We start from the raw sequence: 11,190 nt of genomic DNA, 5'->3' as shown, positions 1-11,190 counted from the left end.
TAGAAGCAATCTCATCACTATAATTACTCAGAAGGAGGCTAAAACTTCTTGAGAGCCTATATGTCAGGTCCATGCAACAGATTTTCATTGATTAACCAGACAAGAAGGTTATATAAATGAAATTCAAAAAACCAGAATGGCAACGTTGTTGGATTCATAATAAGCCGAGGATGCTCAGGACTTAAGAATTGAAAAAGCATTGACGCCGAGCTGGAATCTGAAATGAAGAATAGGTCATATCATTGTTACAATAAAGAAAGTAAAAACACTAATATGCAGGGAGAACTCACAATGATGATTGACCAAGGGATGGCGAATTCTCTTTTAGGTGCAGATATCAGCAAGTGTTTTGTTATCTTTTTACGCGACTGCTCTTTATATCTTTCAGAGGGGCACGAAGACCACTGGCACGAGAGCCAGAAGGATTGTATCTAAATGATGATATCACTGAGATGAATCTTTCCATAGATTTCTCAGATATATCAGAGTAGCGGCTCAAATGAGTAATGTCGCTGCTGAAATTCCCTTCTTCCGCTTCTGTTTCTTCATCCAAATCAGACGTGCAGGTACCTAAACAGAATGGTGTTGGTACCAGACTCAGCAGATGTTTGAAACTTAATTAGAATGCAACCACGGAAAAGAATATTAAATGAGAGGATTTCAGCGAATGATTTATGAAAGGTCACATTTGATGGGTAATTACATATCAACTCCATCTGATAACTCAGAAAGAGAGATTAATGAGAATTCACAAGTATGTCAGGGCTACGTACCAGTTGTCGAAGTCTTATGGGTCACATTGTCCTGAATTGAACGAAGAATTGGAGCAGATTAAGGTAGAAACCAAAAACACCAAAACAGAAAATAACCGTACTCCACACTTCCCAATGAAACACAATTTAAAAGCAAAGAGAAACAACTCACTGTTTGAATGTTGGTTTGAATAACCTTTCTTTTCTTTGCTTCACGTTCAGAGGAATTATAACCTGAAGGGGTTTCAAGAATGTTGTTAAATGTCCCAAGAGAGACATCATCTCTGATTACCAAGTCCTGAAACACAAGGTTCTCTTTATGCTTAGAGTAAAAGATCTTTCCTCTGCTTCTTATGACATCCACGGTTGTTTTGAAATCACCTGCATCTGAGCCAAACCCACATGTATCCGGAGCATACTCTGTTACGGTCTTTTTGCCCTCACAATTAACATCTTCTTTGATGTTTTTGTGCTGGAAGTAGGAGCTTACAATAACCCTTTTCTCCTCTTTTATGCATTTTTTGTTAACATCCTCAACCTTGTCAGCATCATTATTGTCAATGTCGATTTTGCCACAATTGTTTTCCTTTCTAGGATTTTTCAGAAAATAGGAACTCCTCACAATCACTTTTTTATCCGCCAATGTTGCCTGCCCATATTCTCCATCTGCGTCAAGATCCCTGTAACCATTAGCAACAGCTTTTTCTCTCTCATAATTAGCATTTTCCTTTGTGTTTTGTTGCTGGAAATCAGAACTTCTTACAGTAACTTTTTTCTCCTCCTTTCTGCATTTTCCGGCTAGCACAGAAGAGAGAGGTTTATATGCATAATTGGAAAGAATATCCTCCATGTTTTTATCACCATTATGATGAAGGTCAATTTCATTTTCCTTGTTGCTTTCCTTCTTGGACTTCTTCGAAAAATAAGAACTCCTTACAATCATATTCTTGTTCCCTGATCTTGTCTGCTCACCTTCTTGAACCGAGTCAAGGTCCTTGTGCAATGAGATACAAGGCTTACACAATGAATTTCGTAGATCAGTTATTGGTGTAATGTTAGTGTGATTCAAAACTCTTCCATTCCATAGACCTATGTGCATAAACAATTAATGATTCATGGTCAGAGCTTGGCTTTGTAGCAATATATATAACACATCCCTACCATGGTCCAGTGACTCCGGAAACTTTGAATTTTCAGCATCTACACCACATTTTACCTGAAAATAGGCAATGCAGATAAAAAAAATAATAATCTCTTCAATAGTGGCTTGACATGCAGCTCACAAGCAAGCCTGATGGTTAAAATTGAGCAATCAAGCAGGCATGTCTGAGTTGCTCACAGGATTAGAACTGACCTCATTGTGCTCCTCAAGGTGAGGGCCGGAAGTCTCATAGTTTCCATTTGGATGATTAGATGTGATTCGAGGGGCCCTAAATTCCCGCTTTGCCTCCATGGAAGCAAAACCTTGATATCATATTGAGGAAAAAAAGCAAAAGTTATGCGGATCTAATTCTTTAAAACATGAGAACAGCAATAGAAAATTGAAATATGAATTAACTAATATTAATATATGGATACAGAAGTAATTAGTGAGGAGGTTTTTCTGCACGGGCAAATCAAGCTTTTTCCTTTCTCCATCAGGCTTGAAATTCTTGAGTAGGTAAGTTCCATGCATTACTCTTTCAGCAGCACCACATTCTTGCTATTTTCGAAAAAGAGAAGATTGTAAGGAAATATCACATATAAAATGTATTTATACTCAAAGAAGCCATTGTTATACCTGGATTGGCTCCTTAGTAAAAGGATCAAGGTCACCAAGCGCTATACCTTTAACCACATGCTGAGGTAATGATGTGAGCATAGTTAAGGCGCACTTCAATAAATTATAGATATGTGCACTTTGTGGGATTATTTGCAAAACTTAAAACACTTATCGCTTAAGGATATGGACCCAAGAAATCTAGATCGTCACCAATACAATAAGCTGGCTCAGATAAATGTATGATGTCCTCAGTAACAGGATCATAAACTCGTTGATGCTTAAAGGTCATAATTGCTTTCTTGAAAGATTCTTCATAAAGAGAAGTTACCTCAACACAATTGTACTTCAAGTGCTTGATTACCTGCAACAAAAACAAATCATTAATCCACTAAAATTCAATGAGAATAATCTGAAATGATACCCCAAAAATAATGTTAATTACCTTTTCATGACACTTAAACCTCTTCATCAACATGTGAGCTTTTTTAAGACCCATTCCAGGCAGAGACTGCAAATAGTCACAACCACTTAAAATGCACATCTCAAGTAGCATCACTTGGGTGAATCCCCTTAAATCTAGTTCTTTGTTTTGTCCTAGCAAGGTATTCTTGAACTCAACACCATGACCAAATTTATCCATTTTGTATATTATCTGCAAGTACAAATAACTTCACTGTTAAATATTTCAAGTGAAAAATGGTTACTGAAAGGATGACTTCATATCTCATCTTTATCTTTGAAATATGAGATGTTACAAGTAAATTCGGTAAACTCACTCTGGGACAACCAAACGCTATTAAGTCTGAGTCTTCGGTTATAACTGCCTCAACCTGCTTGCTGAGTGCTAGAAACGTCATTTGGGCATCTGCCTCATAGGGAGCCACAACATAAGCCACATTGTTCTCTTTTAAAACCTGTTGGAAACAAATTAATAAAAGCACATCTTTTGTTGCCACAAAACTTCAAGAACTAATGAAGCCTTTAACCTTATTCATATAGCTTATCATGTCATCTTCAGACACTCAATTAAATGATTTTGCCGTCATTACCATATCCTACCTGGATGAGATCATGGGCAACTGAAGGCGATATATCAACAGCCTTCTGGTAGCATTCATAAGCAGCGCTCAGATTTCCATTTGACTCATGCTCCATGGCACGAGCTAGGTTTTCCTTCCTAGATCTACAAATATAACCTACGCAATCAGTGGGGATAACATTTAATTGTTGTATCTATTCCTGAATTAAATCATCAATTGAGGAATGCCAGCAAGCATCTTCATTCCCGAATTAAATCATCAATTGAGGTCAAAGGGTACAAAAATCACAGGAAGGGCCAAACATCATGTATGTTCATATCTTTAATAACGAAAATTAAAGCGGTATTTCCAAAAGCCCATAATAAACAAGCTAACAACCTGACTCTGCAGCACGAGTGGTAAGCAGAAATTCATATAAGCCAAACACACTCGCATAAGTAACTCTAATTAACCAAAAAGGATTAAAGAATGAAATTCCGCCAGCTGAAACTGAGTCTGCCCGCCAATGGTTTGCCTTAAATATGACCATTTGGAAGAATGTGAATCATGCATTGCAAACGCTGTGTGGTGTAAGGAAAATATTGAAAAGACATACTTCCGATGCACTAAACGAAGGTAAATATGGCAAAAATATAATACCTTGCCCTTTTGATCTCTTGATCACTCTTCATTGGTAAATGACCCCCATCAAATACGAGGATTGGCTTAACTCCATAATGACGTAACATATTCACTCTATGCATGCAGTAATCAATGTGCCTGAAAGCAGAGATTGAAGCAGCGTTATGTTCTTTTTCAAACTTTACTTCGTCAAAATGAAGTATAGAAATTAAAAACAACTGGTAACCCGCAATTTTTTTTTACCAAATGATGAATTGACAGACAACCATGTTACTTTACACGAAAACTAAGAATCTTGAATAAATAAATAAATAACTAAGAATCTTGGCCAAAATTTGAATCCAAAACCACGGAAGTATAAATTACACGAACTGCTAAAACCAAATAGGCAATGGCAAGGGGTTTACTTGGAGGTGGATCGACCTTTGCAGAGGTCAGTGCTGCAAGAAAGGGCACCCTTGTGGAGCCAAGAATACGTGTCGACGGCAACAAAACATCCCTCCAGTTCTTTTACGTGAATCGGCATCATTATCGATTTTAACAGGGGCAACAGCCCTTGTATCCCCATATTCAGACCCTGGTTATTCAAGAAAACTGAAAAGAGTTCTTCTTTCTTGGTTCCAGCAAAACTGAGTCGGGTTTCTTGAGAGAACAGAGACCCTAATCTTGGAATTCTAGAGCCAAGAATCGGGTTGCCCCGGTCTTCTCAAATTCATCTCCTGATTATATTCAAGAAAATCGAAAAGGATCTTTCTGGGCCTTGGTAAAACAAAGTCGGGCTTCTTGAGAGAACCGAAACCCTAATCTTGGAATGCTGGCGCCAAAATCTTGGAATTCTTATCGGGGACCTCGACATCTACAATTAGGAGAGAAGAGGAGGGAATATGGTCATTGGCGGGAAGACTAACGAAATTTGGAATTGGTAGTGACGGTCGTGCATCGTAGTAATTTCACAGATTGTTAAGGGAGAATTTGGGAAATGCATAAGATGGAGTCTCTCAATTCTCGGGTCTTTCGAATCAAACAGTAAAACCAAACCAAGACGCCTAGTTTGTATCGATTTTCCGGTATTCACCGTTTTAAGTCCAAACTGATTAGATTAATATAAAAAAATTATATAATAAATTTTGATATGATTTTTATTAGAAGTTGAAATATTTTATTTGATTTTTAATTTCTATTTTATTATTACTGATGGAAAATTTATTTATTGCAAATTTTAACTCAAATAAAAGTAACTACAATACTTAGTTTTTGTTTGGAAAAACTATTTCAAAAAAAAAATTAGTATTTTGTAACTGAACAAGATTTAAAGTACGTATTTGAATAAGATTTTGTTAAAACGTTTTTGAAAAATATTTTTAAAAAAATGTTATTCAAGTTCAGTTTTTATAGAACAATTGAGAAGTGTTTTTTTTATTATTTTTAAAAATAAAAACAATTATGGAAATTAAAGCATATTGTTTTTTAATATAAAAAATAAAAAAATATATAAAATAATTGTTCAAACGCATATTTGTTATTAAAACAACTTTCAAAACTTTTTATAAAATTTTGTAAAATTCATAAAAATATTTTATAACTACTTGTACGAACGAAAACATAATTTATAAGTTGCAAAATTATGTAGCATGCATAAGTATTTAAATTTATGGTATTTCACTTTATAATTATTATAGGTTGTGTTTGGATGAAGTGATTTGGATTTCAGACTTTTATTAAATTTTTTGTTTAGATGAACATATAATTTTAAGTGGATTTTAAATTCATGAATTAGAAATATGTTATTTGGATAAAAAAAAATTGAGAATTTCAAATCATGAAAAGTGTACTCTATTATTCTTCGTATATTTTGAAATTAAAACAAGTATTATGATTACAAAAATAATCGTGTTCAATTTAAAATAAATACTTTTAAATTTTATTTATTTTAATTTATTTAGATAAAATAGTAAATTTATATAAATGAACATTCAACAAAATATTTATATGTATTTTTAATATATATATATATAGTGTTAAATTAAATATTATTCAAAATAGTAATGTCTAAAATCCATGTGAAAATTAGTAATTAAAAAAGTAAAATCCATGCGACATCAAACCCACTCGTATTTGATGACTATCAATAACACAATTACGGTCAGCCGACAGTGTCTCCTCCACTTCACGTATGGGACAGATAATCTTTGCTGGCCTGTCTGGATATGCACCACCCTCCAAATTAGATTTATAAACAAATTGTTTTACACGTAACCCACATGTCAATCAATGTATACTCTCTTTCAAATACTTTGCAGCACGTTTTTAAAATTATAATCAAGAATCAACGACGATTGGAATGATTGAGCCTGATTTGTTGAAGGATTGTTGACTTTTAGAGCAGAGGAATTCTTTTTGAAGTTCTTTGAGATTGAGTAACTCATGTCTGAAGGGGAATTGTCATCGGCTTACTCAGTTTGCAGCGATGCAGCTGGAGTTGCAGGTTACTGCTTTAATTCATTCAAATGCTTTCCAGTGTGCTTTTGCTGATGGGTTTTCCTGATTTTTCGGTTATGTTCTCGAAATCTTGATTGAATCCGTGAAAATGTGTTGGAAAATTATCGTGTCTTTATTTGGAATATTTATCTCAATTTTATGTAAAACTCAAAAGCGATACATGTAGCCAGAAATACTTGGCTTTGCGAAGCTTTTGTTGCCATTTTACAACACCGTAATTTAGTAGTCGACTGGGAAATGCGTTTCAACTTCTTGTACCATTGGATCTTTGGCTAAATCGAGTGATCGCTCAATATTTGCATATCTTTACAGGGAACCTCCTTGCTTTTGTGCTGTTTGTGTCGCCCATGTAAGTGCGCTCCCTTCTTCTTTCGCTAAACCAAATTTGTTCTTCTGTGATCGATACATTTATTTGATTTATATTTTATCAGACCAACATTCAGAAGAATCATCAAAAACCGATCGACGGAAGAATTTTCGGGATTGCCTTACATCTATGCCCTGTTAAACTGCTTGATATGCCTCTGGTATGGCATGCCTATTGTATCCTCGGGCATAATCTTAATAGCCACTGTCAATTCGGTTGGAGCTCTTTTTCAGTTGACCTATGTCTCCATTTTCATTATATTTGCACACAAAGAAAATAAGGTGGTTTTTTAATTTCGAACCTGTAATATTCATTACCCTTCAATGTATTTTGATCGATCCTTTGACCCGAGGCTGTAATTTTCACAGGTGAAGATGCTGGGATTGTTGCTCGCTGTTTTTTCTGTATTTGGGATCATAGCTTTGTTGAGTATATGGGTTTTTGAACCGCCTAATCGACAGCTTTTTGTTGGATATTTGTCCGTCTTTTCTCTCATATCCATGTTTGCTTCGCCTCTTTTCATAATAGTAAGTTCACCACAGAACTAAAGACCTGCAGTACTTGATTTAACTGGTTTTTTTCCTTATGTTCTAATTTGTTGACTTGTATGTTCTATGTAGAATCTGGTGATTAGGACAAGAAGCGTCGAATATATGCCGTTTTATCTCTCTCTTGCAACGTTCTTGATGAGCATTTCTTTCTTTGCTTATGGATTGTTAAAGCATGATCCATTCATCTATGTAAGATTCTGACCTGATCTTTCAAATGGCTACATTCCTGTACAAGTTCATCGGCTGAAGGGTATGATAGGAAAGCTTATTTCTACCACTTTGGTTGCTTCACGAGTTTTTTTATAATCTTTGCCAAGATGGACCTTAAAAATTCTACAAGGGAACTACTCAGCTCGTACAATTTCGAAAACATTAAGTGGTTCGCTTCCCTGGCTTCTCAGTTAGCATACTACTCAGGGATAAATCCATTATGGAGCTTGAGAGAGATCGTCACCTTAAATAAACTTTTTTCCAACATTTTGTGTATGATTTTTCCAAAACTACGAGTTTGTCCCCTTTCCCCCCTGAATCAGGAGTTAATGTCCCAGTCCCACCTTGCCATTTCTTCTTGAATTCAGGGATCTTCCCCTAATGCTTCTGGCAATTAACTTTATTGAGAATCGTCATTTATTTGTGTTTTTCTGTTGCCTGCTCTGTTAAAACCAGGTTCCTAATGGGGCAGGAGCAGTTCTGGGGGCAATACAGCTAGTGTTGTACTTCTATTACTTCAGAGGTTCAGAGGACGCGTCTAGAAGGCCTTTGCTCGAAAATCACAGCGTGGTTTAGAAACTTTAAGGTTGAATTTGGATGGATGGATTTGAGGTTAGCAATTTCAAATACATAATAGCAAATCCATTAGTTGGATTGACAAAATCACTTGATAATGAATTTCAAATATCAAATACTTGTTTTTTTAGTCATTAGGTGGATTTCAAAATCACCCTAAAACGAGTCATTTCAAATCCTCAATTCAAGTACCTTCAAATCCAAATCCTCCAATCCATACGTAGAGGCTTGTATACTTGTTAATTCTTTTCCCATTTGAACGTTTTTATTGTATAATTCCATGTGTTTTGTTAGAAATCCTCGAGATTTCATCAATAAAAGTTCCATAAATTGATTGGTTGATTTCAATGCTTGTGTAAAAAAATACATACCAAATTATTTAAATTTATGAAAGAAAACTTGCTCAGCGAAGAAGAATTTAATTTTCTCGAAGTAGAAAAATATTTTATGTACAAAAGACTAAGTGCCGGGTATTTTAGTTAAAGTATCTGATGCACATGTTTTTTTTCCATGACTTGCTTAACTGAAATAACAAACGAAACTCTACTGTACTAAAAATGGTGAGATGACTTCGATCAAGTGAATGCAGAAATTTTCTTCTACTGGAAAACTCGACGTTGGTCTTCGGGTACTACTCAAAGGCCAACATCCACTGTCCATGTTTTGCCACATGGAACTGATCAATATGGGCAGCAGATGGGTGCTACCCACCTGCTGAATCATGTCCATTCCACCGATCTCATGCTGATTTCCATTTTCCAACACCTCGTGTTAGCATTGGCGACGAGGTCCTAGTTCGGGAGCTGGGGTGTATAATGCTCTTTTTCAGAAGAACATGACATATTATGGGTGAGATTTCACTGCAGCCACATTGGTCATCATTGATCAAGTACAAGCTAAGATTGATTTTCATAAAGTTTTTTATTGGAATTTTCTTCATGAATATGGTTGTTGCATCCTAAGCATCTTTCATTTTTTTTTTTTTGGCTTGGAGTGCATATTGTAACCCACTGTCTAATCTGATTTCGTGATACTCGGTACATCTAATATCCTAAATTTCTTGGGACGTCTGGAGTGCTTGTGCTTATTTTGTGATCCATGCAACTTAATTTTCCTATAAGACAAAAAAATGAATTCTGGCATCAACGAACCATTGACGCCTGCTAAGTGTAACAAGGGTAAGCAAGCCATATCTAACAGTCAATTGGAAAAAAGGGGGCAGTATGGATCATGATATCACAACGCACTGCCGTAGCATTTCAAGAGAGTTGATGTACGATCATTTTTTCGACGCAAAACCTTAAAAGGTAAAGTGGTTTCATATGGATTTTGTCGAAAATCTTGCGATTGATATCCCTCGTTTTTCCTCAATTAGCCGAGATTCTCTTATTTTGTTTTGGTGTGCACATATCACATGCACACATTGTTTTGCGGTAATGTTAATAGTGCCAAGTGGTGAGCTTCGAAAACCCTGCAAATCTTGCAGTTGGAGCCTGCAGAAATCACGAAAGAATGTGTTCCTCATCGGGAAAATGGTAGAGGAAGAGTGGGCATCTCCCTACCTTCAAATTTTTTTAATTGAATTTGTACATTCTTGCTTAAAAAGAATAATTTGTATACTCAAGTTTCTCAAAATTACGTCAGCAGGTACTCAGATGTTTAGTTTGACTTAAAATATCAGGATTTTGAGGCAATTGTGACTTCTCATGAACACTTCTTGTTTGATATGATATAAAGCATGAGAAAGAAGGGAAGCTAAGATTTATTCAATATAAGAACATCCTCTTAGGTCAACAAATAAGTAATAACACCAAATCCCTATGTAAAATAAATATCTATCTAAAGACAGAAGGGACAAAAATTCCGACCCTGGTCACATTAGGTGCTAAAGCTAACCTCTTTCATCTTCTCGATGCCTGGACAGGAATCAGCTACACTGTATAACGATTCTTGGAACCTCTGTCAAGCCTCTTTGCCTCCTCCTGCATTACAAAAACTAGTTGCTTATCGATCCAGAGGAAAACATAATCAGATTAAAAAAATTTCCAAATAAGTTCTGGCCCATGAGAGTAATGGAAAAACTTACATGGAATATGAAACCAATTGAATCGTTATAATCCAGAAACTCCTTCCATTGTTTTCCAATGCTCAGCTGGAAAATTTCAGAAACAAGCAGTGGATTAAAACGTACAAGAAATGCACAGACAATGAAAAGTGTAATGCTCCACCTACGTTCATGCAGAGACTTTTAGAGATCTCCATTTAGTTTCAACTTTAAAGTTTCTGTTCATCTATTGTAACTCAAAATCGGGCAGCTTTTGTACATTTTAAGAAGAATTTCATTTGTAGCCTCCAAGTAACAATATTATGAGGAATCCTATTATGAGCTTTTGTACATTTTAACAAGGATTTCATTTGTAGCCTCCAAGTAACAATATTATGAGGAATCCTACTGAAGTTCATGATCATAAAAAGTCAAAGATTCAAACTGCCTTGCTCACTTGGAAGAATTTATTTTTGAAAAATTAGAATATCACAGTCAAATACTTTTGTGGTTTCACTAAATATGTTTAGGATAGAGCCAAGTGTCAGATTTAACACTGTAAAAGCTCGCAGTCCACTTCCCCCCGCTGGCACAAACAGGATCCTCCCATTTTGGCTCAATTATATTTTTGAAACAACGAAAGTCTGCTCCAACCACCAACTTACTAGGATGATGTATATTGTTGTAAACGCTGCAAGCCAAGCAAAGTAAATTAATGCCGTATACACGTGACAAAACATGCAATGATAACAGAAGTTCGACAACTTG

General features: G+C 35.6%; 3 protein-coding genes across 5 annotated transcripts; 1 reads left to right on the top strand and 2 right to left on the bottom strand.

The window, feature by feature from the left end:
* LOC140979218 (exonuclease 1) lies at positions 1 to 5,186 on the bottom strand. Of its 3 annotated transcripts, none has more exons than XR_012175702.1 (14): positions 4,583 to 5,186; positions 4,194 to 4,313; positions 3,574 to 3,697; positions 3,291 to 3,428; positions 2,957 to 3,166; positions 2,701 to 2,875; positions 2,533 to 2,606; positions 2,331 to 2,454; positions 2,107 to 2,216; positions 1,914 to 1,968; positions 925 to 1,841; positions 774 to 804; positions 291 to 570; positions 1 to 217 (listed from the first exon to the last, which is right to left on the bottom strand). XR_012175702.1 is itself a non-coding variant. In XM_073444549.1 (14 exons), the coding sequence occupies exons 1-13, from the start codon at positions 4,741 to 4,743 to the stop codon at positions 353 to 355; spliced, it is 2,457 nt and encodes an 818-aa protein (XP_073300650.1). In that variant the 5' UTR covers positions 4,744 to 5,186; the 3' UTR covers positions 111 to 217; positions 304 to 352. The 3 variants fall into 3 exon arrangements, 1 of the variants encoding a protein (XP_073300650.1); XM_073444549.1 differs by having other exon boundaries at positions 111 to 217; positions 304 to 570; XR_012175703.1 differs by lacking the exon at positions 4,583 to 5,186 and having other exon boundaries at positions 3,574 to 3,710; positions 4,194 to 4,316.
* Positions 5,187 to 6,426: 1,240 nt separating this feature from the next.
* Positions 6,427 to 8,764, top strand: LOC140979194 (bidirectional sugar transporter SWEET2a-like). Its single transcript, XM_073444527.1, has 6 exons — positions 6,427 to 6,660; positions 6,987 to 7,023; positions 7,106 to 7,322; positions 7,410 to 7,568; positions 7,662 to 7,781; positions 8,259 to 8,764. Exons 1-6 carry the CDS (start codon positions 6,600 to 6,602, stop codon positions 8,376 to 8,378), a joined length of 714 nt encoding a protein of 237 aa, XP_073300628.1. The 5' UTR covers positions 6,427 to 6,599; the 3' UTR covers positions 8,379 to 8,764.
* LOC140972638 (eukaryotic translation initiation factor 4E-1-like) lies at positions 8,582 to 11,190 on the bottom strand (the record flags this gene model as incomplete). Its single annotated transcript, XM_073435047.1, has 4 exons — positions 8,582 to 10,360; positions 10,465 to 10,623; positions 10,740 to 10,830; positions 10,940 to 11,190. Coding segments are annotated over 4 exons (552 nt in total), but the record flags the coding sequence as incomplete, so codon positions are not given.

The sequence above is a fragment of the Primulina huaijiensis genome, chromosome 1 (genome assembly GCF_012295235.1).
Source record: "Primulina huaijiensis isolate GDHJ02 chromosome 1, ASM1229523v2, whole genome shotgun sequence".
In the NCBI taxonomy this organism is placed as follows: Eukaryota; Viridiplantae; Streptophyta; class Magnoliopsida; order Lamiales; family Gesneriaceae; genus Primulina; species Primulina huaijiensis.
Note: the sequence above shows the minus strand (reverse complement) of the source record. Positions and strands in the feature narration are given on the sequence as shown.

Excerpts from the sequence above, each read along its gene's own strand:
- LOC140979218 (XM_073444549.1), bottom strand. The coding sequence starts at position 4,743 with ATGGGGATACAAGGGCTGTTGCCCCTGTTAAAATCGATAATGATGCCG. Across the intron at positions 4,314-4,582 it reads AAAGGTCGATCCACCTCCAA|GCACATTGATTACTGCATGC; the intron begins GTAAACCCCTTG and ends CTCTGCTTTCAG. Across the intron at positions 571-773 it reads CCATAAGACTTCGACAACTG|GTACCTGCACGTCTGATTTG; the intron begins GTACGTAGCCCT and ends CATTCTGTTTAG.
- LOC140979194 (XM_073444527.1), top strand. The coding sequence starts at position 6,600 with ATGTCTGAAGGGGAATTGTCATCGGCTTACTCAGTTTGCAGCGATGCA. Across the intron at positions 7,569-7,661 it reads CTTCGCCTCTTTTCATAATA|AATCTGGTGATTAGGACAAG; the intron begins GTAAGTTCACCA and ends TGTTCTATGTAG. Across the intron at positions 7,782-8,258 it reads AGCATGATCCATTCATCTAT|GTTCCTAATGGGGCAGGAGC; the intron begins GTAAGATTCTGA and ends TGTTAAAACCAG.